The sequence below is a fragment of the Lonchura striata genome, chromosome 3 (assembly GCF_046129695.1).
Source record: "Lonchura striata isolate bLonStr1 chromosome 3, bLonStr1.mat, whole genome shotgun sequence".
NCBI classification, from domain to species: domain Eukaryota; kingdom Metazoa; phylum Chordata; class Aves; order Passeriformes; family Estrildidae; genus Lonchura; species Lonchura striata.
In genome coordinates, this window is record NC_134605.1 from 70,422,268 (window position 1) to 70,447,413 (window position 25,146).

The window sequence follows — 25,146 nt, forward strand, 5'->3', positions numbered from 1 at the left end:
TGGCAGACTAATGTAACGTCTTATGTGCTCCTGTCAATTTCAGGGAAGATAAAATCTACAAGGATACTTAATTAAAAAAGAATGCGATGTATGTTTTATAAATCACTGCTGCCATCTGCCCCGCAAACGCGGAGCATGGAAGCGGTCTTGTGTTTAACCAGCGTGGGGAAAAGCCTGGATCTGAATTATACCAACTTACTGAAATAAATTTTTTTTTTTACAAGTACAGGCTTAAGCCTAACGCGGCACCAAACACCGGCGTTTCCTACTTGGCGCTATGCACAGAAACCCGCGTTAAGGTCACATAAAGGCGGGCGGGCAGCGCTCCCACGGGCGCTGCCAGCTCCGGGGGCCGGAGCCTGCCGGGCCGGGCAGGGGCTGCGTGCGGATGTCACACACAGCCCGTGTGCCCGAGGAGCGCTCGGCGCGTCCCCCGGCTCCGCCCGCAGCGCTGCCCCGGGCTGACCCGCGGGCACGCCGCCGTGGGGACGGATTTACGGGATCGGTGCGGCTGCGGCCGGGGTCTTGGGAACTGCCGGCAGGTCTCTCCGCCGGCCCGGCCGGAGCCCAGCTCCGCCCGGGGATGACCTGGATCCCCCAGTTTTGTGGCAGCCCGGCGGTGGCGGTGACGGGACACGAGCGGCGGGTGGGTGTTGGGAAAGCGCGCGGGGGGATGCGGGACCGCGTGCCCGCGCGGCCACGTGCTCGCCGCCACCTGCCGTGGGCACGCGGCTGCCCCCGCCGCCTCCCCCGCGCGCGCACGTGCGCGGCCCGCCGCCCGACTACGCGGGGCGCGCGGGCGCCGCGTCCACGCGAGACCGCGCGGAGCGGCCCGGCCGCGCAAAGGCCGGGGAGGACGGGCGCGTTTTCCGTGCGGCGGTGGCCGCCGGCAGCGAGCGCGCCCCGTCCCCGCCGGTCCCCGGCCCCGTCACGCGGGGCCGTGTCCCCGAGCGGCGGCGGCCCCATGTGCGAGCGCGGGGTCCCGGGCAGGGCGTGTCGCGGGGCGGGCGCGTGGCACCCCCGGCGGCGGAGCCTCTGCCCGCGCGGCACCGAGTGGGCGCCGGGGCGCGCGCGACGCGGGGGCGCGCGGGGTCTCCAGTGGGAACCGCGCGCGTTCCCAGTGGCAGCGGCGGGGAGGGCGGGGGGTGGGGAGCCAGGGGACGGGGGAGGAGCGGGCCGCTCTCCCCCCCACCCCCGCTCCCTCCCTCCCCTGCCCCTGCCCCGGGGCGGCGGGTGGCGCTGGCCGCGGCGGGTCGGGGCTCGGTGTCCTTGTGCGGAAATGACACACGGTCCCGTCACGTCACGCGAGAGCGCAGCGCGCGGACCCTCGCACACAAAGAGCGGGGGGGAAGCGCGGGCTCCAGCGGCGGCCGCTCCAGCCGCCCCCGCCGCCCCGGGGCTCCCGTGGCCCCGCGCGGAGCAGAGGTAAGTCTCGCCGCCGCCGCTGGTGGGGACGGGCGCCGTTCCACGCACCCCACGGCGAGCGGGGAGCGCCGCCCCGGCGGGTGGGGGAAGAACGGGGAGGGGGGGGCGAGCGGGGGAAGCGCGGGGCCGGCCCCTCCCCCGGCCGCCCGCGGGCCGGGGCCGCGCCGCCGGGGCCGCGCGGGCGGGGGGCTCTTTGTTCGCCGCTCCGAACGGCGCTGCGGCGGCGGCGCGGGTCGCGCGCGCCCGGCCCGGTGCCTCCATCCGCGGGGCGGGGGGAGGGGGACAGCAGGGAGCGGTGCGGGGGGGGGGGGTGGCAGCGCACCGGTCACGCCGCCGTCACCTCCACCCTCACCTTAACCCCTTCCCCCTCCTCCCCCGCGCGCCGGCCACATAGATCCGCCCGGGCAGGGTTCGGACCGGAAGCACCAACCGCCGCCTCCGCCTCGGGCTCGTGGGTCTGACCGCGGAAGCGGCCGCGGCCGCGCCGCGTGCGGGGCGCGCGGGGCGTCCCCCGCCGCAGCGCCGCCCCCGGGCGGGGCCTCGCGCCGCCGCCGCCGCGCGCGCCGCTCCCACGTGGCGGCCGCTCCGCCGCCCCTCGGGAGGCGCGGGGGGAGCCCCGGCCGCGCCCGGCACCGCCCCGGCGCTTCGCGGGGCCACGCGTGCCGGGAGCCGCGGCCGGGTCGGCCTCCCGCCTGCCCTATCGCACGCGGCGGCAGGAGCGGCGGGCGGGTTGGTCGGTCCTTGCTGGGTCGCGCTCCGAGGGGCCCGGTGAAGGGCACCGCGGGGGAACGGGCCGCCCCTGCCCCGATCGTGTCCCGCCAGGTCACCCGCGCCTTCCCCTGCCCCGATCGCTGCCCGCTGCCTCCGCCCAGATCACGCTCCTGCCCCTGCCCCGAGCGCCGCCCGCTTCCCCCCGGTCGCCCGCTGCCTCTACCCTACTTTTCTATGCGGTGTGTCCACACAGCCCTTTGTAAATAGAAGGGAACAAACTCTGAACCAGCAGAATGCGAGCCGGCCGCAGGCCAGCAGCCATGTGACGGCTCCCACATAGCGTTGACGCGGTCCCAGAGTTTTTTTGGGTTGAAGTGTGAGTAGGGTTTGTCTCTGCCACCTATAAAACACAGTGTACGCCTGACCCGTGGGGCAGGGACATCTAAGCAGGGAAAGACAAACCTTTTCCCCGTTTCCAACTTTAATGATTTACATCTCGTAAAACAAATAATTACCCATGTGTACTCGTACATTTTCTTCTTATCTCCTGCTAAATCAAACCCAGCATTGGATCAACTGAATTTTTATCTTCACAAAGTATTTTCGTAGTTTAGGTAAGTTCAGTGGATAAAAATAAACAGAAGTTGAATGCAGTTTGGAGGAGGATTTAAACTGCCCAAAGTTCAGATGGAACAGTATTTTAAAATAAAAGCAGAGTGAGAGGAGAGAGAGGAAAGCAAAATGTTTTTAATAGACCAATGGAAAACACGTGGTCAAAGAAAAGACAAATTCGTGCATTACTGCTGGAAATAAACGAGGTTAGTGTTTTGCTGATCCCTGCAAGATTAAATTGCCGTTTGGTACAAGTACAGAGGACAGATTGAGAAAATTGAGAAAAGTGATTTTGGTTTGTTGATTTTTTTATTGTTTGGGGGTTTTAATTTTTTTTAAAAAATTTAATCTGCATATTTAACTTAATTAAAACAAAATATGGAAGACCCAAATGAAGAACAAGCCCTCTTAGTCCTACTGGAAAAATACCCTTGTTGCAGGCTGGCTTCAGTGGAGATTTGAAGCTTCATGTCCTGCTCCAGAGGGCAGCAAAAGAGGTTTTCAAAATGTGAAAGCATAAGGATTTTTATTGTCCATAAGAGTAGTGCTTCCAACAACATCTGCTGGTTTCTTAAAATCTTTTTCTTTGTAGTTTTAGAACTTGGTATTCATGCATTTGTAGTCAGAATGCTTGTAATGTTGGAACACTGTTTTCTACAGTACTCTACAGTACTTAATATTACAAGTGTCAGCACTGGTTACCAAGAACAAATTTTATTGAAATAACATTGAAATAACACTGCAGCACCCTACTACCTCAAAATGAATAGACTAGAATAGAAAGTATTTGCTTTTAGTATTTAATAAACTGTCTACTTGCATTTTGCTCTTTTCCTCATTTAAGTGAGGCAATATTCAGATCTCAGTTTCTTTTAGATGGGTGATCAGTTTCAAATAACTTACCTGGTTTTTGCTTGGTAGCATTTTATTATTAAGGTGATTTCAGGTATTGGACTTCTTCAACCCTCTGCTTCAAAATTTATAAGGCCTCGTTGAAATTACATAAAATTCGTAGTCAAATCGCTGGCCCATAGACCTGAACAAAAGGCAAACATTGCCTTTAAGAAATACATTTTCCAGCTCAGTCTTGGGGTGGTATTTATGTATAATTTAGTTGAATTGAATTTGAGTTGCATTGTTTTTTTTACAAATCAGAGGAATAAAATCAACCCTGAGGATAATTGCAATATTGAAATTATTGAACCCAGTGCTACAGCTAGGAAAAAAAAAAGATGCAGATTACTTGGCACCCAAAGCAGAATGCAGAACTCGCAGTTCTCTAGGTTTGCTTCTCAGCCCAGCAGGGGAGCTTTCCAAGAGGCAGTCTGGAGAGCAGCATGCACCCTGAACAGGAGGCAGCTCCTGGGCACCCTGAGCAGAGGGCACACGCCTCCAGTCCTTTTTGACTCTGGGACTTAAGGGCTGGGTGCTGAGAATTGTTATTTCCTCTCATTATTTCCAACTGGTCTATAGGAATCACAAGCGACAGAGTTCCACACTGTTGCCAGGCACTTAGAGCAGCCCTCTTACTCACCTGCTTTGTGGAATGGGACTGCTTCCACCTACCCACACCAGCTTTCAAGCCTCTGGGCTTCCCATGGGAAGCTTTGGTTACTTTCTGTGGTTCACCCAGTGCATGATAGGAAATACGGGCAGGGTCCAAGACAGGGAGCAGGACAGACACTTGAGTGTTCACTGAGATTAATTGATCATTCATTGTCAATTGCTGAGGATGAATATCTATACAGTGCTTTTGATTGGCTCTGGGTAAATCATACTCTAGTTATGTAGTTTAATACCATTGCAATTTTGTGATAAAGTCCTGTTGCAGGATGGTATTTTTAAGAGGAGGTGCTAATTTTGGTTGTTAAACAGCAGTTCAATGTACATGTGTTGTAAATTTAGCTAGTGTCATCATCAAAAGATCGGCTTTTTTTTTGTCTTCCTCATTTATTTAAATTTTTTAGGGTATCTATGCTGGAAGAGGGGTGCTGTATCTTTCACTGCATGCTGAAAGCTAAGGAAACTGAGCAGTTTATTCTGCATATGTTATCAAACACATCTTTAATATTACTAGCAAACATGTATGTCTTAACATTTGCCCAAAATATAGAACAATTGACCTCTTCAAAAATAGCACTCAAGAACACTTTTCATTATGACCTGAGTTTTATATATGAAACAATGTACCACCATGAGGCTTTAAAGGGAATAAACTTAATACACAATGTCTCAATCCTGTGTTTTTAATAACATTCTCGTAGTCAGTAATGAAGAATTAGGGACATTCCTGCCAACCTACATGAAGAAGCTAAAATACTTAGTGGGATTATGTGCATCCAAGAAGCAACTTCTACACTTTTACCATGCATTAGTGAATTGAACAATATAATGTTATGTGAGGAGTTAAATTCTAAACAGCAAGCTTCTATAAAACTGATAATCATCATTGTTGTTGTTTTTATTTCGTATCCTTTTTAAGCTAGTGATTAATTTTCATTTATGATTACCATTAACAAGTCTGATAAAATCCAAGTTGCTTTCCACATGCAGTATGTGTACAGTTTTATAGTTTCCTATGTGGCTTTCACACTATTTTTTTTTCATTTGTCAGAACTTAGTACATTAGATATGGGAGTTCAAAGAGTACAGAGTTACTTTAGCTACAAACAGCAGGACAGCAGCATTTTTTTTCTGATGGAATTTTTTCGTTCCTTTTTTAAGTCAGTATGTGAAAATGATAGGTCAGGTTTTCTTTAAGAATTATTGCAAAGGCTGAGGACTGCCTTCATCTTGCAGTATTAGCAGGATCTTTCCTCCTTGCCTTGTGCTTTTATAATGGTCAAAATCATAAGAGGGGTCGGTAAAGCATCCTTCAAGGCAAATGCATGAGTAATTCTTAGGTGGTAAACAGGAGAAGGAGAATGCACATTATGGGAAGATTTAACTTATTAATCAGTTAGGATTCAGTTTTGTGTATCAATAACTAGGTACACATTTATGCTACTTTTAAGTAGCAATATGCATTCTATTAGATGACATGAGACTGAAATACATTCTGAGTTAATACATTCCGAGTTGCAATTTCTTCCCTTACTCATAAAATCTGTTGTACCCCAGTGCTTTAAATCCTTAAGGCTTCAGTGCATATTTTGGGTATGTGCATTTTGGTAGATTGTTCGCATGTTCTGTTCTACATGCAAAAACAGCATCAGGGTGGTTGGTAACACTAAATGCACAGAGAAACATTCCAAAACCTTGTTTTTAAGATGTTCTTCCATACTTTGGAACTCCCAGCACTGCCCTGTTGTGCATTGAGCTTCTCTGTTAACCATGGGTAATACCATTTCAATGTGGAATGTCATTGCCAAAATGATACAACAGTGCAGTTAAGTGTCGTGACCTGGTACATTTTTGGAATAGAGGCAGATGTTTAAGTGAGAGTAATCGACATAGGGAGTGTTAAGTCCCTTCATTGAAGGGACTGTCTTGTTCATTGCCTAGTCTGATGAGAAGAGAGAGCAGGATCTGTGGGAAGGGAATTTGTCGCACAGACAAGGTATGCCAGGACTCCCCTTCTTTCCCTACTCCCTTGGATCTGGCTGCTGACATAGCCGTAGGTGTTTGGTTTGTTTTGGAATCTTTCTTCCAGAGGATTCACCAGAAAACAGGATGCAGTGCAGCATCTGTCTGTATCCCAGCAAAAGAAAGCTGTCAAAGCTGGTTGCTCTGCCAGTCACTACTTCACAGTGGGCTCCCAGCTTCAGTACAGTGTTCACTCTTTCCTAGAACTTGCTTACATCTGTCCTCTAGATAGCATTGAGTAATTATTAGGCTGAGGATAATAAGTAACTTGCATTTTGAAAAAAATACATGTAAGATTGAAATATGTTTTGTATATTCAACATGACAAGGAGCAACTGTTGGATGTTTGCTTTACTATACATATTTCTTACTCAATTGCTTTTTGCAGTATTTTGCTCCAAGATCTTTTAGACTTTTTTTTTAACTCCAGCTTTGCTTATTCTCACAGTCTGGGCTTGAATGCTACCTCAAAACAGATCTTGACACTGCTACCTCTTTTAAAGAGGAAGTAATTATTATTCGTAAGTACTGATGCACAACAAACAATATTTTAACAAATATGAAATGTTTTCTTTTTAGTGGAATTGAAACAATCAGCAAAATTGTTGTTAATCATACATATATAGGCATGCTTGCACAGACACGCTCAGAAACAGAAACAGATACAGGCTTTCCACCTTTCCATAAATCCTAATTTCCTGTGGAAGCAATGATGCAGTTGCTCTATTGGTGCCTCTTTGTTGGCTTGCTAGTCAGTCACTCGTGGGTCCACTGTGACCCGAATTTGAAGCAAGATAGTGGAATAAATAAGGTATCATTAAATAGTTGAATCAAGCTTGCTGTTATGAGGAGATTTTAATTCCTCCTTTCCAGCCCAAACACTGTGCATACTCCTGAGCTGGGCCCTTTACTTCTATGAATTACAAGGAAGGTGACCCAGGAAAAAAAGAATTGCGTTGTTTTCTGACCGTTTATCAAGATGGGAGGTCAAGGTGGGCATCCATGCTTGACCAAGGGAGCAGGTGGGGCTGCAAGGCAGGAAATCAAAGGGACAATTGAATCCTGTCTCTCAACAGAAGCTGTTATATGTTTGATGTGCTTCATTTTCTCATAACACCAGAATTCTTACAAATCTCACAAAGAAGACAGGAAACTAGATAAGGAAATAGATTATTTCTAGGGCTCCCAAAAATGAAAAAAGTTGGAGTTGATGCTTTTTTTGGTGCCAGATAGCTCAGGTATGGAGCACAGTCTTCATAGGCTTCATTGGTTCTGACACTGATTTTGACTATTCACTTTTAATCGTATTCTGGCAGTTTTCAGATTAAAAAACCCCAAAAGTTAACACTGTATTTCAAACTTGTGAAACAATGTTTTGACTCAGTGTTATTTGACCTGAATTCAGGGTAGCTTTGGGCTTCCTAATGCTGTTTCCTTCAGAAAGTTAACTGTTGCTTTGCTTTATTTTTCACTTTTTTCCAGTCTTAAAAAGTGGCTCTTCAGATACTCATTTGTCTTCTCCTTTCAGTTTGATTTTTTCTCTGATAGGAATTCTTCTAAAGCATTCTTCCTATTTGAATGGTAGTAATAACAGGAATTAGAAAGAAAATATAATTCCATATATTACCTCTTACATATTTTGTGTTGTTTCATCCACTGCCACCTTTTAATCTTCTCTTCTGGCTTTATGGTTAACATTTTTTACTGTTTTGCTCTGATGAAGCAGTCTAGGATTTAATGAAAAATCATTTTGATCTCCATTTTAGAGTATTCTGTAGTGGTATTGATAGATTTGCTTATTGTCACCTCAAGCCCTTATGAAAAGACTGTGTGTTACACTCCCTGAGCACTGGCATGAGTTGGTTTTGTACCCCAGCCCTCAGAGCCACACCTAGTGCAGCATGGAAAAGTGCAAGGAAGATCCAGGCAGTTACTATCAATGTATATGGGATATCAGGGCAAAATATGAACCATCAGTACAATGGGATTTTCTTCAGGTCCAGGAGAGCTTTTTGATGGTGCTGTGAAAAGACTGCTGTAGGATTTTTCACAACGAGCTGTAGTGGCTTTGTCTAAATCTGTACATACTGTTGAGTTAATAAGACCTGGTATTAACCCAGATCCAGGCTTATCAGGTGGTTTAGAAGTTGGTGTGGGCCACTTGGTTTCACACTATTATGTCTAGAGAGTTTGCAGAGGTTTGAGTGACATGATTATGGTACTGTTAAGATGGTATAATTGATATATGAATCAATTCCTAAATGCAAGTCCTGGAATAGGGGATAATGGTGAGTTAAAGGAGAAGGTATCTGAGGGGTTTGTAGTAGCTCTATATCCAATTGGGAGAGACTTATTTTTATACATGCTGATGAAGACAATCTCATTGTATCCCCTTGAGGATGTCCTTTACAAGGCTGTATATAGAGGCCATGTGGAAGATCAGCACATCAAAGAGTATCTTGGCTTCAAGGGTGGCCCAGTATAAGCTGATTTTATAAATCTGTGTGTCTTTTGTTTGGGTGCCACCCATTGTAAATCATACAAAATCTAATCCAGAATGGAACCTCATAGTTACTATTGCAGCCATCAAGTTGCCTACAAATTGAAATTTATATCTACACAGCATTCAAGTGTTTTCAGAGTTTTTTAACAGTATTTTGAGATGTAAAAAAAAAAAAAAAAATTATATATATATTATCCAGGAGAGAGGTACAGACTGTTTTTCCCTCCACAACAGATTCTCTGGCTTTCCCTCCCCATCTCTCTTATTAATTTCATTGTAATTCCCACTCCTGGGCTGTATGTACACTTTTGATTGACTGGTTTTATTGACTTGCACTTGTAAAGCAATAATATTCTGGGGCCAGATAAGCATAATATGCTGCACGTAGAGAAGCATGAGCAGAGCGTGACAGTTTGCCAGTCACCCGCTCACCAGTTGAGAGTGTCAGTTTGCAGCTGCATGCCCTGTGAGGGTCAGTGATATCTGACTAACTTGTTTGCTTTGTAGATCGCCAAAGAACTTGCCCCCAAAGAACTTGCAAAATTGGTTTTCAAGTAAACAGAAATACATATGAGTTTTTCATGTGAGAAGTAACACTAAAATCATGCTAGCGTAATACATAAATTTGCTTTTCCCTACAAAAACAAAATTATTTAGAGACTGACAGAGAAAAAAGATTTAGTGTAGATCTATGTGCATTATTCTGCTGGAATTGATGCAATTTATATCAAAAGATCAAAGATCTTAAAATAAAAACTTACTCCAACATGTATGATTGATGATGAGTTTTCTTTCTGTGATGATTTTGTGTCAACCACAAGGACAATATGAAAACATTTGACTATAATAATAGAGGTTTTGTACAGGGTGAAGACTTTAATGCAGTTAACTTCCATTTATATACTGCCAAGACAGTACAGAGAAGGTTAGAATGACTTTTACTTTTCTCTATACCAGAAAAAGACATGGAGTTTTAAATAGTTCCCTACCTGCTGTATATTGTCAACAATACAGATATCCATAAAGGTTACTGAAAATAACTAGTTATTACAAACATAGAGACTGGAAAGACTGTCATCTGTGGGCTGTTAATTCAATACTTCTAGATAAAAAGTAATTACAGGAGGAGATGTAGAATATTCCCTGATTCTGGAAGATGCTGATATTTATTTTTGTGTTTTTGTTTTGTTCTTTAGTGAGATAGAAGATGAATTCAGCTGAAATCACTGATGATGATGAAGGTAAAATGTTATACTTTGTGTAATTTTTGACAAGGCAAAAATACTTGTTGATTTAAAGCATTTGTCACCTAATAAAGAATGCAGTTGGATCAAGACAAATTACACTAATGTTTTTTTTAAAGTTATCTGAAATAGGACGTGATCTTTGTTAGTCATTATTATTTCTGCTCTACATCCTTCCTCCCCTCCAAAAAAATCTTCCTCCTGTAACATTATTTGTTTACGTTTTAGATTCTTCTTTGGAGAAGAAACTGTAATTTACTGGAAAACTGAATGATTTGACTTTGAGGTGGCCCTAATATACACTTATCATAGAAGTATTAAAAAATAATGAAGTTCTTCAAAACACGTTTTCGTAAAAAGAAACAAACCGCAGAACATAATAGTAAGGATGTCATGGTTTTCTGGAAAGGGTGCTTTATCTTTCTAACTGTTCTCTTTTTTCAGTAAAAATTCCTAAAAAAAATGTGAAAGTAGAAACAGAAAATGAAGATGAAGCTCTAGACTGCTCAGTAACTTCCAGATCTGCTGAGAAGCACTCACTGGATGGCGCAGTGACTTGCCTACAGGATTCCAACAAACGGAAACAGAACTCCTTTGGCTGTGATGGGTCAGGAGGCCAGCAGGATGCCTTACCCAGCGTGAAGAAGAGACGCTTTACACAAGAGGTGACTTCTCTGTACATGACTGTGATATTTTGGTTCATATTTCCTAGGCTAAATTCTCTGCTGCTATAAGTAGAATGCAAGTATTTTAACTAAATTTGCATTGGTAATGAGTTTGTTGCAAATGTGGCTAATCTAAAGCCAGTTTACACATGGCTGAGTATTCTCTAAATAACATGGAAGTGATCATATTTATGAAATACAGTTAATAGTTATAGGTTAATAAATTTACGTTAATTGTATTTTTGTTGTTCAGCAGGTGACATAGGAACGGGCAGTGATTTGGAGTAACTGAGCATGACTCTGATTACAGTCACTCTCATGTCACACAGTCCTTCAGCTTGATCCTAAGTGGTAGGATCAGGGCTGTAATTCTTTCTTCTGTAACAAAGATTTAATATCAGTGAAACCCATATAAATTAGTGTATTATTTGAAGGATAACAATGCAGGGATGCAGAAGATTTCAGCCATATCAAGAGTGGAATGTATTACAGCATCTGATGTGGCATCCAAGCTTGGGACAATCCAGATGTTTCTTTAGCCAGTGAAGGAGATGCCCAGTCTTTTCCATTATCCTGATCTTGTGTTTCGCCTCTCTAGCAATGTCAGATTTTAATTAATCTCTGCTGAAATTGTCCTAGTTTCTTTTTGTCCTTGTTCTTTTCAGTAGGGAGAGCAATAATCATCTGTTCCTAGAAAAATCTTCTGCATGTGGGAAAATTCGTGTGATATTGTCCACTTTCAGTCCTTCCTTTCCAAGATAAAAATTCTCTTTTTTTCAGCTCTTCTTCAGGAGTCACCTTATATTTTTGTTGTTCCATTTGAGAGTCCAGGAAGACTAATGTCCAGTGTTGGATAGTCACATCTCTCCTGCCACTCTCTAGGGCACTATAATGACCTCCTGTTTTTCACACTCAGCACTTTATTAAAATAACCTAGATTCAAATTCATCCTCTTTTGAATAACTTCAGGCTCTGGGTTATATTTAGTTTGTGACCTATCCTAATGCACGTATCCTTTTCTGCTCTTCTGCTACCTAGCCATGTTGCATTTGCACATTTCATGTTTTCTTTATAGCCATAATTCTCTGTGATTCTTTTTCTTGACTATCATCTCCCTGACTTCTTACGGCTGTTTTTTGTCCCTGAATGCCTGTGGTAGGTAGGTTTTAATCTTATTACACGGTTTCTTTCTTTTCCTTTCTCCTTTTCTTTTTACAATTGTTTTCCTTACATTCAGATTCTTGAAAGAGCTTTATAATGGTCTCTGAACTGTGCTTGCTTTGCATTTTTCTGTTTGCCATTAATAAATTTTAAAGTTCAATTTGAAATTAATTGCAACTTTGGATTCATAACAGCAGAAGTTGACCTAGTAATAATGATGAAAATTCATTCTTGGCTGACACCAGTGAATCAGCATGTTTAGTTAAATAACCAACCAGAAAAAGTCCTCAATCCTAACAGCATTTTTTAAGTTAATTACTTCTCTAATACCAATATTTTGTTTCAATTGATGATTTAATTAACGATTTCTATTTAAACAATGGGAAAATCTTAATTATTCTAAAGAATGTTGTGCTTGTGGTATATTTTTACTGCACGTCATATAGGCATCTATCTGTGATATAAACAGAGCTGTACTTCTTTTGAGCTGGTAATTATATTACTAAATTACTTTTTATCTGAAGACTTCCCCTTTTTTTTGAAATTTTGAATGTCACTTCATAATCAGGAATTAATTTTCCCTGATTTTCTTTAAAAAAAACAATGTGTAGAAGATGGTAAGTTTAAAAAAGTTATGTGCAGGACCTTTCCATATTCTCATGTGTCTAAAAGAATATGTTTCTTGCTCCTGTATTTATTTATTCTTTACTCCTGGGCTTGAATATTATGCATTGTATTCTTACAGATATTTAGACTTTGTTTATTAAGCATAACAAAGGTCATAAATGGACTCGAGCATTGAGCAGAACAATAACTAAGCAACTTTTAAACTTGGCTTAGGATTCCAAAAGTATGTGAGAGACTGTTTCACAATTTCTTGTATTGGTCGATGTTTTGCAAAATACTGCGCTTTGCAAATATTCATAAAATGTTTAGAACATAAAAACTTGCTGTGCAACTGTAGTATAAAAAGCAGCACTATCTTACATACATTGAGTCTCATAGAACAATATCTTTGCTTCTTTTTTGATAGTACTTTAGAACTGACAATTTTAAATGGGTGCAGTATTATCTGAAATTCGTGGATGTTTAAAGATCAGCACTACAGAAAATGAATTTGTTAAATTGGAGAATTTACAAAAGCCATGTATTTATGGTGTGGATAGTGCTGTTCCCAGATGGAAACTATAAACAAGATAATTAAAAGCAAAAGAAAAGAAAATGAGAATGCATCTGAACTAAAATATCCTTAAATATTTTTAAGCCTCAAATGTTTTGTCATCTGCTAGGAGAACACTGACTGTGTGTTTCTGAAATGCAAATATTTTCAAATGCAAATCCATCCTGCAGCCAGATCTGGCCACTGAGAGCTGCATTAGTGAAGGAAGAAGTTCAGCTGCTATTATAATGAAGATCTGCTGTAGTTCTTAGCATGAGCACCAGAGCACCATGTCCAAAACCGAGACTGCAAACTTTAATGATCTTACTGTCAAAATAATGAATTAATGTTCTTTAATACACATTCTAATATTGATTTGGCCTGACTCTGTGTGTGAGGTGCACGTCAATAGAAGTTACCCTCATATTGCCAAGTTTTATCATATAATTAATTAGGGAAAATAAACAGCAGGAAGTCAAATGAGAACTGACAGATACCTGGTGGCCCATGGCAAGCTATTTAGCAGCAAGGTGTTTTAGTAGTAGAGAAGGAACTGAGATAGTTGTATGCTTTTTCTGAAGGAATATTTGGTATATTCTCAGTTAAAAGGAGTGTTAATGAAAGAGCGACTTAGGTGGTAGGTCTCACTGATTGTGTAAGAAGTGTTTTGTTCTTTAAAATAGTAAAAAGCTTTGTAATTCAGTTTGTGTGCCTGACCGGAGAGCAGTATTGTGCACATCATCAGGGGAGATTTTCATGGCCTGCTTTCAGGTGATGTCTGTGTGGCAGAGCTCTGTTACCATCTGTTTCTTCACTGACAAGTATAGGTGGTGTATGACAACTTCAGTCCCAGCTTAGGAGCCTGCAGTTGAGTGGGGGCAACGTGGATTTCAGTCTGCTCGCAGTTCAGTCGATGATCTGGCTTTGTTATGAGTGGGACTGGAGTGGGACAGTCTTCTAACTGGGACCTGGAAACCAGGTGTCCTAGGCACCCTGGCAGTCAAGGATTCTGCACACTGAAATGCGTTGCCTTGGCATTACTTTTCATTTGATCATCCCTCCACACAACTTTGGATGTGCAAACGCAAGGTTTTGTATGTAGGGTAACGTTTTGTGAGTGAGAGCAGGACTTGGAAACAGCTTCGGTTCAATTGAATGCTGATTTATAAACTTGGAGTGGAAACCAGCTTGTTCTTTCTGAGTCTCCTTTGAGTATGCATTGCATTGGAAATTAAAAAATAATTAGATTCAATTTGTCACTGCAGTAAGCAGATACCAAGTATGAATACACACAGGGACCACATTGATTTCATGAGTTACAGTTCTGTTTCTCAAGAAAGAAACCTTAATTCAAGTTCCTCACTGTAAGACATAATGGGGCCTTCACTAGGATTTCAAATTTCTTGTGGCCCTCAGACCTGAAGTCTGTGTTTCATTTATTTTAATACTTGAATACAAATTCTGTAGTGTTTTATCTAATTAATGTTCTACAGAACAAGCCAAGAAAATTGTTTCAGTATAGAAACATTTACAAGTCTGGGAGTGTTTTCTCATGTTTGAATTCTTTATGTTGGATTTTGATTCTGTTGTATCTGCTTAACTTTTTAGAATTATTTGCAATAATATCCACACGTTTGCAAAAGAAAAAATCCCAAATCATCCAAGCCCTGTATATCTAATGTGAGATGATGAAAATGCTTGAGCACATTAAGTCCCTAAGAATTCATTACTGGTTTTATATAATTTATAAATTATATAAATTTATATAGTTTAAATAATTAAGAAAGTTAGAAATCCATGAGTCTAAACTTCCTTGCCTTTCAGAAATAAAGAAATATTCTGTTAGACTTCCTTTTTTAAAAGATATTGTACCAAGGTACTTTCCATTTTTTATTATTTAAATAGAATATCTTTTAAAAATTAAGTAATTTCTAGGATTTGTTTAGAGTAGTTCTCCACCATTATAAAGATATTTTTTTAAAACCTGTGTATAAACTTTTCACATCAGAAAAAATTAGAATAAACATATTTTTTTTAATAGCCTTTGTGACATTTTCATAAGCTAACCTAAAGAGAGTGCTGGAATGTTAAATGCAGTTGTTGGAGGCAATGGCAAGGTCACAGGACTAGGAGTCAGAAAATCTCGATGCTATTCTTGGCTCTGTTGCTGACTTGTTGCCACCCAAATTCTTGACAGCCCAAGATCCTCATATGCAAGGTGAAGCCTAATGATACTTAATTTGGGGGAGTAATTAGAGCTCTGTGGGTAGAGAGTACTAAGAATTATTATTGCATTTCTATTCCATGGAGAAAGCCATGAGCCAAAAAAAGGGAAACAGAAAGGAAACCTAAATAATACTTTACTGTATTTTTATTTTTCCTAGTGAACTTAATAATTTTTATTATTTAACACAACAAGTCCCCTGGAGAAAATTTGATTTTGCATATTTATGTAACAATGCTTGCTTAAGGAGCACATATTTATAGCAAGTGTCTTTAAGGCAGTCTTACTAATACAGTATTTATTCATTTGAAGGGCTCCCTTTCAAACATGAGGAACAGAGATGCTGGCTCACCCACTCAGGTAAATGCAGAGCAGCTAAACAAGAACAAGAATTCTAATGCAACATGGCTCTGTGAAGAAGAGTCCTTCAGTGACATAATCACTCCATCTTATAAAAAACCTCTCTATGGCATCTCGCACAAAATCACAGAGAAGAAGAACCCACCAGGAGCAGAGCAGTTTGCTTCTTACGAGTTGTATGAAAAAATCAACCCTAGCAGTCCCTCGCAAATTCGGACTTTGAACGATCAACGCAAAAGAGACTCAGCCACAGCCATTGCAGTAGCAGCAGCCACAGGAGATTCAGAATCAAATATATATTCTTTGATACAGAAAATGTTTTACACACTGAACACCCTCAACACCAATATGACTCAGCTTCACAGTAAAGTTGACCTGCTGTCTCTGGAGGTTAGCAGAATTAAAAAGCAAGTCAGTCCAGCAGAGTCCGTGGCTGACTTCAAGCCTCCCCCGGAGTACCAGCTGACTTCTACAGAGCTGAAACAAATCATGGATCAAAGCACATCGGGTGGGGACCTGGCTTGCCGGTTGCTTGTGCAGCTCTTCCCAGAGCTCTTCAGTGAGGATGAGTTCGGCAGAAGCTGCAGTGCTTGTGGCTTTCTCAACAAAAGGAAACTTGAATCTCTTCATCTGCAGCTTATTCGTAACTATGTGGAAGTTTGTTACCCTTCTGTGAAGAATACAGCTGTGTGGCAGTTGGAGTGTTTGCCTCAAGTCAATGATTTTTTCAATAGATTTTGGGCTCAAAGGGAAATGGAAAACAGTCAGCAGAATGTGCAATCATCCAGTTTTTATGAGACTGAGCAGGTCGAATCCTCTCATTTTATGGAGGATAAAGAGCAGGAAGAAGCTTTGTCCTTGGACAGGAGTAATGTCATTGCCTCAGATTACATGCTGGATGCTCAGGATCTCAATGAATTTTTAGATGAAGCTTCTTCACCAGGAGAGTTTTCTGTTTTTTTGTTACACAGACTTTTTCCAGAACTCTTTGACCACAGAAAATTAGCTGAAAGGTACAGCTGCTTTGGAGACTCTGGAAAACAACTGCTGGATCCTCATCGGCTTCAAATAATCCGTAGGTACACTGAAATTTACTTTCCAGATGTGCAAGAAGAAGAAGCCTGGTTGCAGCAGTGTGTTCAGCGAATAAATGATGAGCTTGAAAGTACGTATATGGATGGAAGTGAATGTGACCAGATGAGAGATGACTGTTACGATTCTTCTAGTTTACCAGATGATGTATCAATCATAAAAGTGGAAGACAGTTTTGAATATGAAAAGCCTGGTAGACGGTCAAAAAAAATTTGGCTTGTACCCATAGATTTTGACAAACTTGACTTTCCCCCTCCTGATTTTGATGTCCCTGTCCCAGATTACCTGTTGAACAAAGAACAGATTAAAAGCATATATGAAAGCAGTCTTTCCATAGGCAACTTTGCTTCCCGATTGCTTGTTCTCTTATTTCCTGAACTATTTACTCATGAAAACTTACGGAAGCAATACAACTGTAGCGGATCCTTAGGCAAGAAACAGCTTGACCCCACTAGAATTAAATTAATTCGACATTATGTGCAGATACTGTACCCCAGAGCAAAGAATGACAGAGTGTGGACATTGGAGTTTGTTGGGAAGCTTGATGAGAGGTGTCGACGAAGAGACACGGAGCAAAGGCGCTCGTACCAACAACAACGGAAAATCCACATGCCAGGGCCCGACAGGAGGGAATTTCTCACCTATGCAATAAACCCTGAGAGATTTCGGGAGGAATTTGAAGGGCCACCACTGCCACCGGAAAGAAGTAGCAAGGATTTTTGCAAGATACCACTCGATGAACTTGTTGTTCCTAATCCAGACTTCCCTGTGCCTTCTCTGTATTTGCTGTCTGATAAGGAGATAAGAGAGATAGTGCAGCAGAGCCTGTCGGTCGGCAACTTTGCTGCCAGGCTTCTTGTCAGACTCTTTCCTGAACTCTTTACTCCGGAGAATCTGAGACTGCAGTACAACCATTCAGGTGCTTGTAATAAAAAACAGCTTGATCCCATCAGACTGAGACTGATCCGTCATTATGTGGAGGCAGTTTATCCTGTGGAGAAAATGGAAGAAGTTTGGCATTATGAATGTATACCGAGCATCGATGAAAGGTGCCGACGTCCTAACAGAAAAAAGTGTGATATACTGAAAAAAGCTAAGAAAGCAAAAAAAGTGACAGGCTCTTTAAACTGCTAAGACTTTGACCACTAAATTATTGTCAGGAGTATGCTTTGGTTTAGACTGAAGGGCCTGTTGGGAGCTGAAGGTTCTCGGCACCTAGGACAGTAAGGCACTAAATTTGTTGTGTTTCAGTGTGTGTGTTGCATTTCTGTTGGCACCGCAGCAGTGGGAAGTGGCTGACTACATTGGTACATGGGTAAAGACCATCAGTGACACCTACCAATGACTCACTAAGAGCATGATATTCACTGGTGCAAATACATGTATTGAAACAGTTGCTCCACTCCCCATTTCTGCATCTTCCTTTTCTATCACTTTCTAATAATATTTTTTTTTTATGGTTGTGCTCTTCAAGAGCAGTTTGTCATTATACCATTATAAACAGTATTTTTAATTAATTTGGATTTTGAAATGTGTAGACTAAGCTTAATTTAAATTTGAAAGTGCCATTTTCATTGGAAATCGTTGGAATATTAGACTTTGCTTCTACAGTAACTTCAGCTTTACACTTGTTTTGTTCTTCATGATATTGAGGTACTGAAAGTTATGATGTGTCCGTCCCAAGCGTGGGTCAGAATGGTGTCATTTGCAGTTTTGACTGTTACATTGGTTTTATTTCTAAAATCAAGAATTTCTGTTGAAGAATTGAGACATGAGTATAGACACTGTGTGAAAGGGTTTTGTGGTGGTTTTTTTTTTTTTGGGTTTTTTTTTGGTTTTGTTTTTGTTTTTTTGGTTTTGTTTTTTTTGTATTGACACCACAAGCTTGATAATGCCCCTATGAGTTCTGTTATTGTTTTGTCCGGTGTAACTGCTGGAGTGACTGAGGGTTGCTCATCTTGGGTAAAGCCAGCAAAACAGACCCAAGCCTATGCCCATGGAATGTCTTCCCATCATCTATTTGCCACCCTGTTTGTAAAATAGCAGAAGCAACAGCAACATTAAAAAGACCTGAAACAAAAACATAAAAAAAATTTAGACCTTACTTTCTATCAAAATCATGATTCCAAAGGTTTCCAGTGTTAATATTGAATTGCATATATAAAAAGTATGCACAAAGATTGGTTTTGTGGTGAATCCAGTGTTTCAGGGTCCCAGCATATGAGCTGTGGTAATGTAACTTAATCTTTCCATGAATACAGTAGCATCTGGATATTTTGGGTGTAGGGATACAAAATTCTCTCACTTTGCCAAATTGTTTTAGTGTAATTAGTAGCTATTCGGAGACATAACTGTGTATGTATAACTTAGGTTCATATGGTCAAGTTTGCATCATTAATATGTTCGAGTGTAACAAAAGACCATCCAGAACACAATATGGATTAGCTGTATGACTTGTCACTGGAGAGTGCTGCTTTAAAACTAGTTTACTCTTTCTTTTTTAAAAAAATCTAATATTGATAGAAATTGTGAGAGAGAGTAAATTATGGATTCATAATACAGTAAAGACAGTGGTTGCCTATAGAGCATCACTGGAACACCTTGGAGCAATTGTTGATGTTCTCTGTGGTCTTTTTCTGTTGTTTACTTAGATGGGTCATAGCAAATTTTAAGTCAGTTCCAGTGTAATTTTCTATTTTAGCATTTGTAAGGAAGTACAAAATATTTCATATTTTTACTTCATATTTTTAGAATTTATTGTTCTTAGAGTCATATTGATCCCTTTAAAAGGAAAACAAAAATGGTTTTTCCTGATGGCAAGAACCAATAAATGTATTGTGTTAAACTGGGAGTAAATCATAGTTAGTAGCATTTGCTCATTTTGCCCATATGCTAGAAACATTCTCAGAGAATGTATGAAAAAAGTCATGAATGTACTAAATAACACATTGATACTGTTTATATCCATTTAATGTTTCTTGTTGGTTTAAGTAATAGCAGACCATACTCAAAATGGATATCAGAGCAAATACGGCTAGAATAAATCAAAATCATTTTACCAAAGATAAAGAACTGATACCACAATGTCTGCATCTGTTCATTTTAGTGCATAAATTTATCAAATTGAATGTATCAGAAACCAAGACTCTCTTGTCATTGTATGCTACCTAGAAACTCTGTGAAATTTCTTTTTACATGCACTTTTATGGGATATATAAAATAACATAAGATCTTAATGGCTGTTTAATTTGTGGTTGCAAATGACTGGCCAAAAGGTAAGAAATACTATTTTATTTTCTTATCTTAATGTCATACATTTCACCACTTAGTGATGTCAAAGCTCCCAGAAGAATTCAATATATATTGAGCTTTTTTACAAGGGATTGATGTTACTAGCTAGCATGCAAGTTTGAGACGTACTGGCTTTTACTGTAGATATTGATATTAAGTAAAAAAATCCGTCAATTGATATAATCTAAAAAGTAGTGAAAAAAACAATTTGACAACTTAGCCCATAAAAATGAAAATGTTTGAAACTGGGTCTAAAAATATTTTTGTTGTGTTTTTTTTCTCCTCTTATTGCTGTGTACATTCCTTTTGTCCAACTCTTCACAACCCTTTCATAATTCATTTGATTGTATAACTGGTATCAAGGAAATACAGACGTACAAATAGTGGCATAGTTCACTAACAAAAGCTCTTGCAGTGCTTTTGAAGTACAGCCACTTCATCCAGTTGGTCAGTCTTGTAAATATATTAAAGGTATATTATTTTCATACAAGAGGAATGTTGTCTGGTGATTGTTCAGGTACAAGCAGGATTATTTTCCTATAAAGTCTCTTACTGTGTGGTCTGAGATAACCTAGGTAGTTGGACAAATACATAAAGGAAAACACCTCAGTTTGCTGCAGCCAGTTAAAAAGATTTTTCTGTCTTTCAGACTTCTTCTGTTTAAAGGAATAAACTGAAAATTTTGGTAGTGAAACTGTGATAGGAGGATTGCTAGATATTGAAGTGTTAGGCACGCTGACTTCCTATGGATAAGCATTACTTTCTACCTACCCGGTTAAGGTGGGTATCAAGTGTCTCTACTTCTTAGAGTCTAACTATATCAGCTTTCAATAAGTATTGAATAGCCCATTTTAAGCTTTCTAAAAGAAACAGTGTAGTATTTATTTATTTTTGCATCTTATGCATTTTCTACAACTTAAACATTTCCTTAGAAGTTCTGTAAAAAATGTAAAACGGCACATAAAAGAGAGGTGACACATACATCAGTTTATTGTCTGTTAAGTGTATTCAGGTGACAGAATCAACAACAAATGTGTTGGCAAATGAGAAAAATCTTTGCTTGAAATCATTTAGTTATGCTGATGCAGTAATGCAGTACAGCCAACAGTGTTTCATGTTCTAAAAAATGTTTGTGACTTTTTAAATTATCTTAAAAGTGCATATAGTTTATTTCTAGGTACATTTTTAAAAATCTGTCATTTGTCTCTTTTCAGTTATTTTTTGATATTTATGTTGTAGCAGTGAGAAACAGAATTGTGTGCTCAATGCTCTACAAGGGCACACCAGGACTAGTTTCATGCTGGAAGGGGCTAAGATGAATTCTACATCCCCAAGAAGCCCAGAAGATAATGTACAGGTTTTACTAATGATTTATTTTCATTCAGATTTCATTCTGCTGATTAAAACAATGTGGAACAGCTGGAAAATTCAATGTCTTAGGCTTGCCTTGATGACAGGGCATAAATTGACAAATGCTCTTACTTACAAAGGTACATTTTAGTTGATGGCACTTCAAATTTATGGAAGAACAAATGTAGCAGGTTTTTTTGAGTAAATGAAACGAACTCCATCACTGTCGTTGCCAACATTTCTTTACTGCCTTGGTTTGACTTCCTGATTTTTTTCCATTATTACTGCAAGTCAGCACCAGTGGAGTTACAGATTTTTCCTCAGAAACATTTTGAAAGTACCTTTTTTAATGTGCCTAGAGTTGATAAAAATGAATATATGAAGTTATGGTTTAGTTTCCTCTTAATTGACTCTGAAAATTGACTTTGCTAAGAAAGGCAGAACAAACAAGAAATGCACATTTGTCTTCATCCTTTCCTACCTACTTTTTTTGTTGTAGTAAATGTAAAGACAGATAAATTTCTATTAGTAATAGTGCTTTCAAGTCCTTATTTTGCCCTAAAATTCGTTCATGAAAACTTCTCACTGGTAGTAATAGTTGTAATTTTTTATAGAAGTGTCTCACAGAATACATAACACCTGTCTTTGTCAGAGCTCACATAAGGCCTGTTCTGAGAGATCATCACTCCTCTAGCAGAGTGCCAGTTGAAGGAGCTGCCCTGGCTTTGCCAGTTCAGTGCTGGAAGCAGATGACTCCTAACAAAACCAAACCTCCATCACATTCACATTTTCCTTGTACCTCATCTGACTGGCAGGAGATAAGCCCTTACACTGTATTATTTTTAGCCAGCATATTTTTTTTAATTTTTGTAATTTTCTTGATGCTGTCATTTCTAGCTAATGGCCATGGAACTGTGGTCCTCACTGAGCATTTTTCTTTGATTAACAATTCAGAAGGAAGAACTTTGATTCCTGTGGGAAAGGAAGAATGCTAATAGAAGAGAAATAAAGCTGTTCTTTTCCCACTTCTCCCCTTTCTTACCAACACCCCAAGACTAAATTGAATAGAACAACTTTTAGCTATGTTTTTAGCTTTATTTTCCTTAATTTCTGTTTTAAAATTTAGTGAAACTGATTTCCCAATCATAAAATGGGTGAAATCTCTATATGTCCAATCACACTAAAATTGATGTTAATAGATGGAAAGAAATTATTACTGGATATTGGAGGAAGGTCAGCTAATTAGTATCTATACACACAGAACACACACACACAAATGTCAAGTAATCACTCCCAATTTCCTTCACAAATTTCATTATAGCAAAGCAACTGTTTATCCTTGTTTCCAGAGGAATTTTGTAGTCTTGTGTGTTAGAGGTCACTTCTCTGGAAGGCAAAATATTCCTTTAATCGTTACACTTTCAGGAATGTCCCACTTTGGTTAGCTCGTGGTGGTGTGTTAGCAAGTTCTACAAATGTTTCCTGTGAGAAGAAAATCCCAAGGTAACTGTCAGCAGTGGGTATGAGTCACTTGATAGGATTGCATCCTACATGTGGAATAGTATTATGTCATGTAATGTTGTCTCTTGTCTCTTGCTCCCTCTCTCCTTCTTCCAAGAGCTCAAACAAAAGAGGGTCTCCCTCACTGTAGTGCTTGTCTGTATGCAGAAGCACTGGAAACCAATGAATTTTAGCTTCAATAGTGCTCAAATGTGCATGGCTCACATGCATCCCTTTGCATTCCTTTCCCTTCCATACCAAGCACTGTAATTTGGTAGGTGCTGAAGGCAGACTTCTGTTCTGACATGCCATTACAGGAAAAAAACAACCAACCCCAAGAAACAAAACAACAAAAAAAACAAACCAATCAACCAGCAGAACCCCAAACCCAACTCCCCCTCAGAAACACTTGGGTGCTTTTCTGTTCTAAGAAAAATAGAATTGCTTACTATGTGTGGCCAGAAGGGTCAGGGAATACACCCTGCCTCTCTGTCAGTCTGTGGGCAGCAGAACTCAGAACCAATTCAGGAGTGCCAATATATGCCTGCTTTAGTTGACCAGGCTCTCTTCTGGCACACCCAAGTCCAACTCCTGTGGGAACAATTCCCCACTATTCCTTCACAGGACTGACTGTCCAATGCCCTGCTCCATAATGCAGGCTGGCCCATGTGCAGCAGATTCTGCAGCTGTGTAGCAGTGCTCCTGCAGCAAGAGAGACACACAAAGCTGGCAGGTAATGCTGCAGGCTGTGCCAGGGTCAACAGGGTCCTCCACCCACAGTCTGACAGTGCCTGCCTCTTATGGGACCAGGCAAAGTCATCTGGATCAGATCATCCATCTGTGCAAGGGCAGGCAGGCTGCACATTGCAGATCCATGCCTTGACATCCAGCATGAAGGTGGGTTTGCCTGTGATTAATCCAGAGGTGGCTTGGACAGCACAGTTATCTGGGTAGCCTCTTGTGAACTTGTCAGTCACTTCTCAGGCTGTTCAAGCTTCTTTCTACCTCTCAGCAGTATCTTCATGAAGAAGCCCTTTCATGTAGTTCTTCTACCACAGAGAGTGGTTGATCCCCAGATCAGTTTATGTGTGCTTTACATGCCCCCTACAATCCAGCAAAAACTGTGGATGTGACATGCCTGTTCCTACACCTCCCAGTACACATTCTAACCCTTCTTTGGGTCACAGTTTTAGCTCATATGATATTTAAAGGCTGCAGAAACAAGTGCAACCTTCTTAGCAGTGTCTGACCCCAATAAAAAAGTCTGATCAATAGAGAAGCTTATCCAGGACAGATCAGTGTAGCCAAGCAGAACAGCTACTCACCTTCCTGCTGTCATACTTTTCCTCTGAGATCATGCTGCCTTGTGACTGAAGCTTTCTATTTTGAAGCACATGGGTACAGTTCCCTCTCCAACCCCTTCAATCCTGAAACCACAGAGGGCTGTCTCACGCATCACAGGACTCCTTAGGAAGTCTGCCTGTCTTTTCCTTAGCTCATACTACTGGTGGATTAACACTTAAAACTTGTGAAAGCCTGTTTCTACCTTCTGCTGTCAGTGAGGGCCCCGTTTTCGTGACAGTCATAGAATCACTGAATGATTTGAGCTGGACAGGACCTCAAAGGGACATCTAGTTCCAAATCCCTGCTATGGGCAGGGACACCTTCCACCAGACCAGGTTGCTAAAAACCCCATCCAGCTGTCCTTGAAGACTTCCAGGGATGGGGGATAATTGGACAACTTCTTTCAATGTCTCACCACCTTCAACATAAAAAAAAAAAAAAAAAAAAAATTCTTCCCTGTATCCAATGTAAATCTATTCCTCTTTCAGTTTAATACCAGTGCCCCTTGTCCTGTCATGACAGGCTCTAGTGAAAAGTCTGTCATCATTAGGAACAGGCTAGGTCTTGATTGTTTGTACTCATCTACTTTGGATTCCAAAAGGCTTTTCCAGAAGTTAAAACTTTTTAACTTTTTGCCGTAATACTGTATTCTATTCAATTCAAATTACCTTGCTAAGTGCTCTTTGGTATGTTACTGGATCTCAGGGATGCAACTTCTCTGCTCATCTTGGATGCCAAGAAGGTGTTGACTTCTTGTTGTTGTTACTGTTTTCATCCTGCACGGAACAGATCTTTTCAGAAAGTTAATTTCTTCACATCCATACCTTTGCTATTCCCAAGCCAAAGAGAATTCCTGGCATTTTTTGAGTGGGGTCTTCCTTTGGTCCTGAATGCTCTGGTGTAAGCTACTACTGCTGGAG

General features: G+C 41.2%; 1 protein-coding gene across 3 annotated transcripts; it reads left to right on the top strand.

The window, feature by feature from the left end:
- Positions 1-1,232: 1,232 nt before the first annotated feature.
- Positions 1,233-20,522, top strand: BEND3 (BEN domain containing 3). Of its 3 annotated transcripts, none has more exons than XM_021553762.2 (4): positions 1,233-1,425; positions 10,033-10,077; positions 10,525-10,745; positions 15,602-20,522. In XM_021553762.2, the coding sequence occupies exons 2-4, from the start codon at positions 10,044-10,046 to the stop codon at positions 17,873-17,875; spliced, it is 2,529 nt and encodes an 842-aa protein (XP_021409437.1). In that variant the 5' UTR covers positions 1,233-1,425; positions 10,033-10,043; the 3' UTR covers positions 17,876-20,522. The 3 variants fall into 3 exon arrangements, with proteins under 3 accessions (XP_021409437.1, XP_021409438.1, XP_021409439.1); XM_021553763.2 differs by lacking the exon at positions 1,233-1,425 and adding an exon at positions 2,139-2,954; XM_021553764.3 differs by lacking the exons at positions 1,233-1,425; positions 10,033-10,077; positions 10,525-10,745 and adding an exon at positions 10,811-11,904.
- Positions 20,523-25,146: the final 4,624 nt, after the last annotated feature.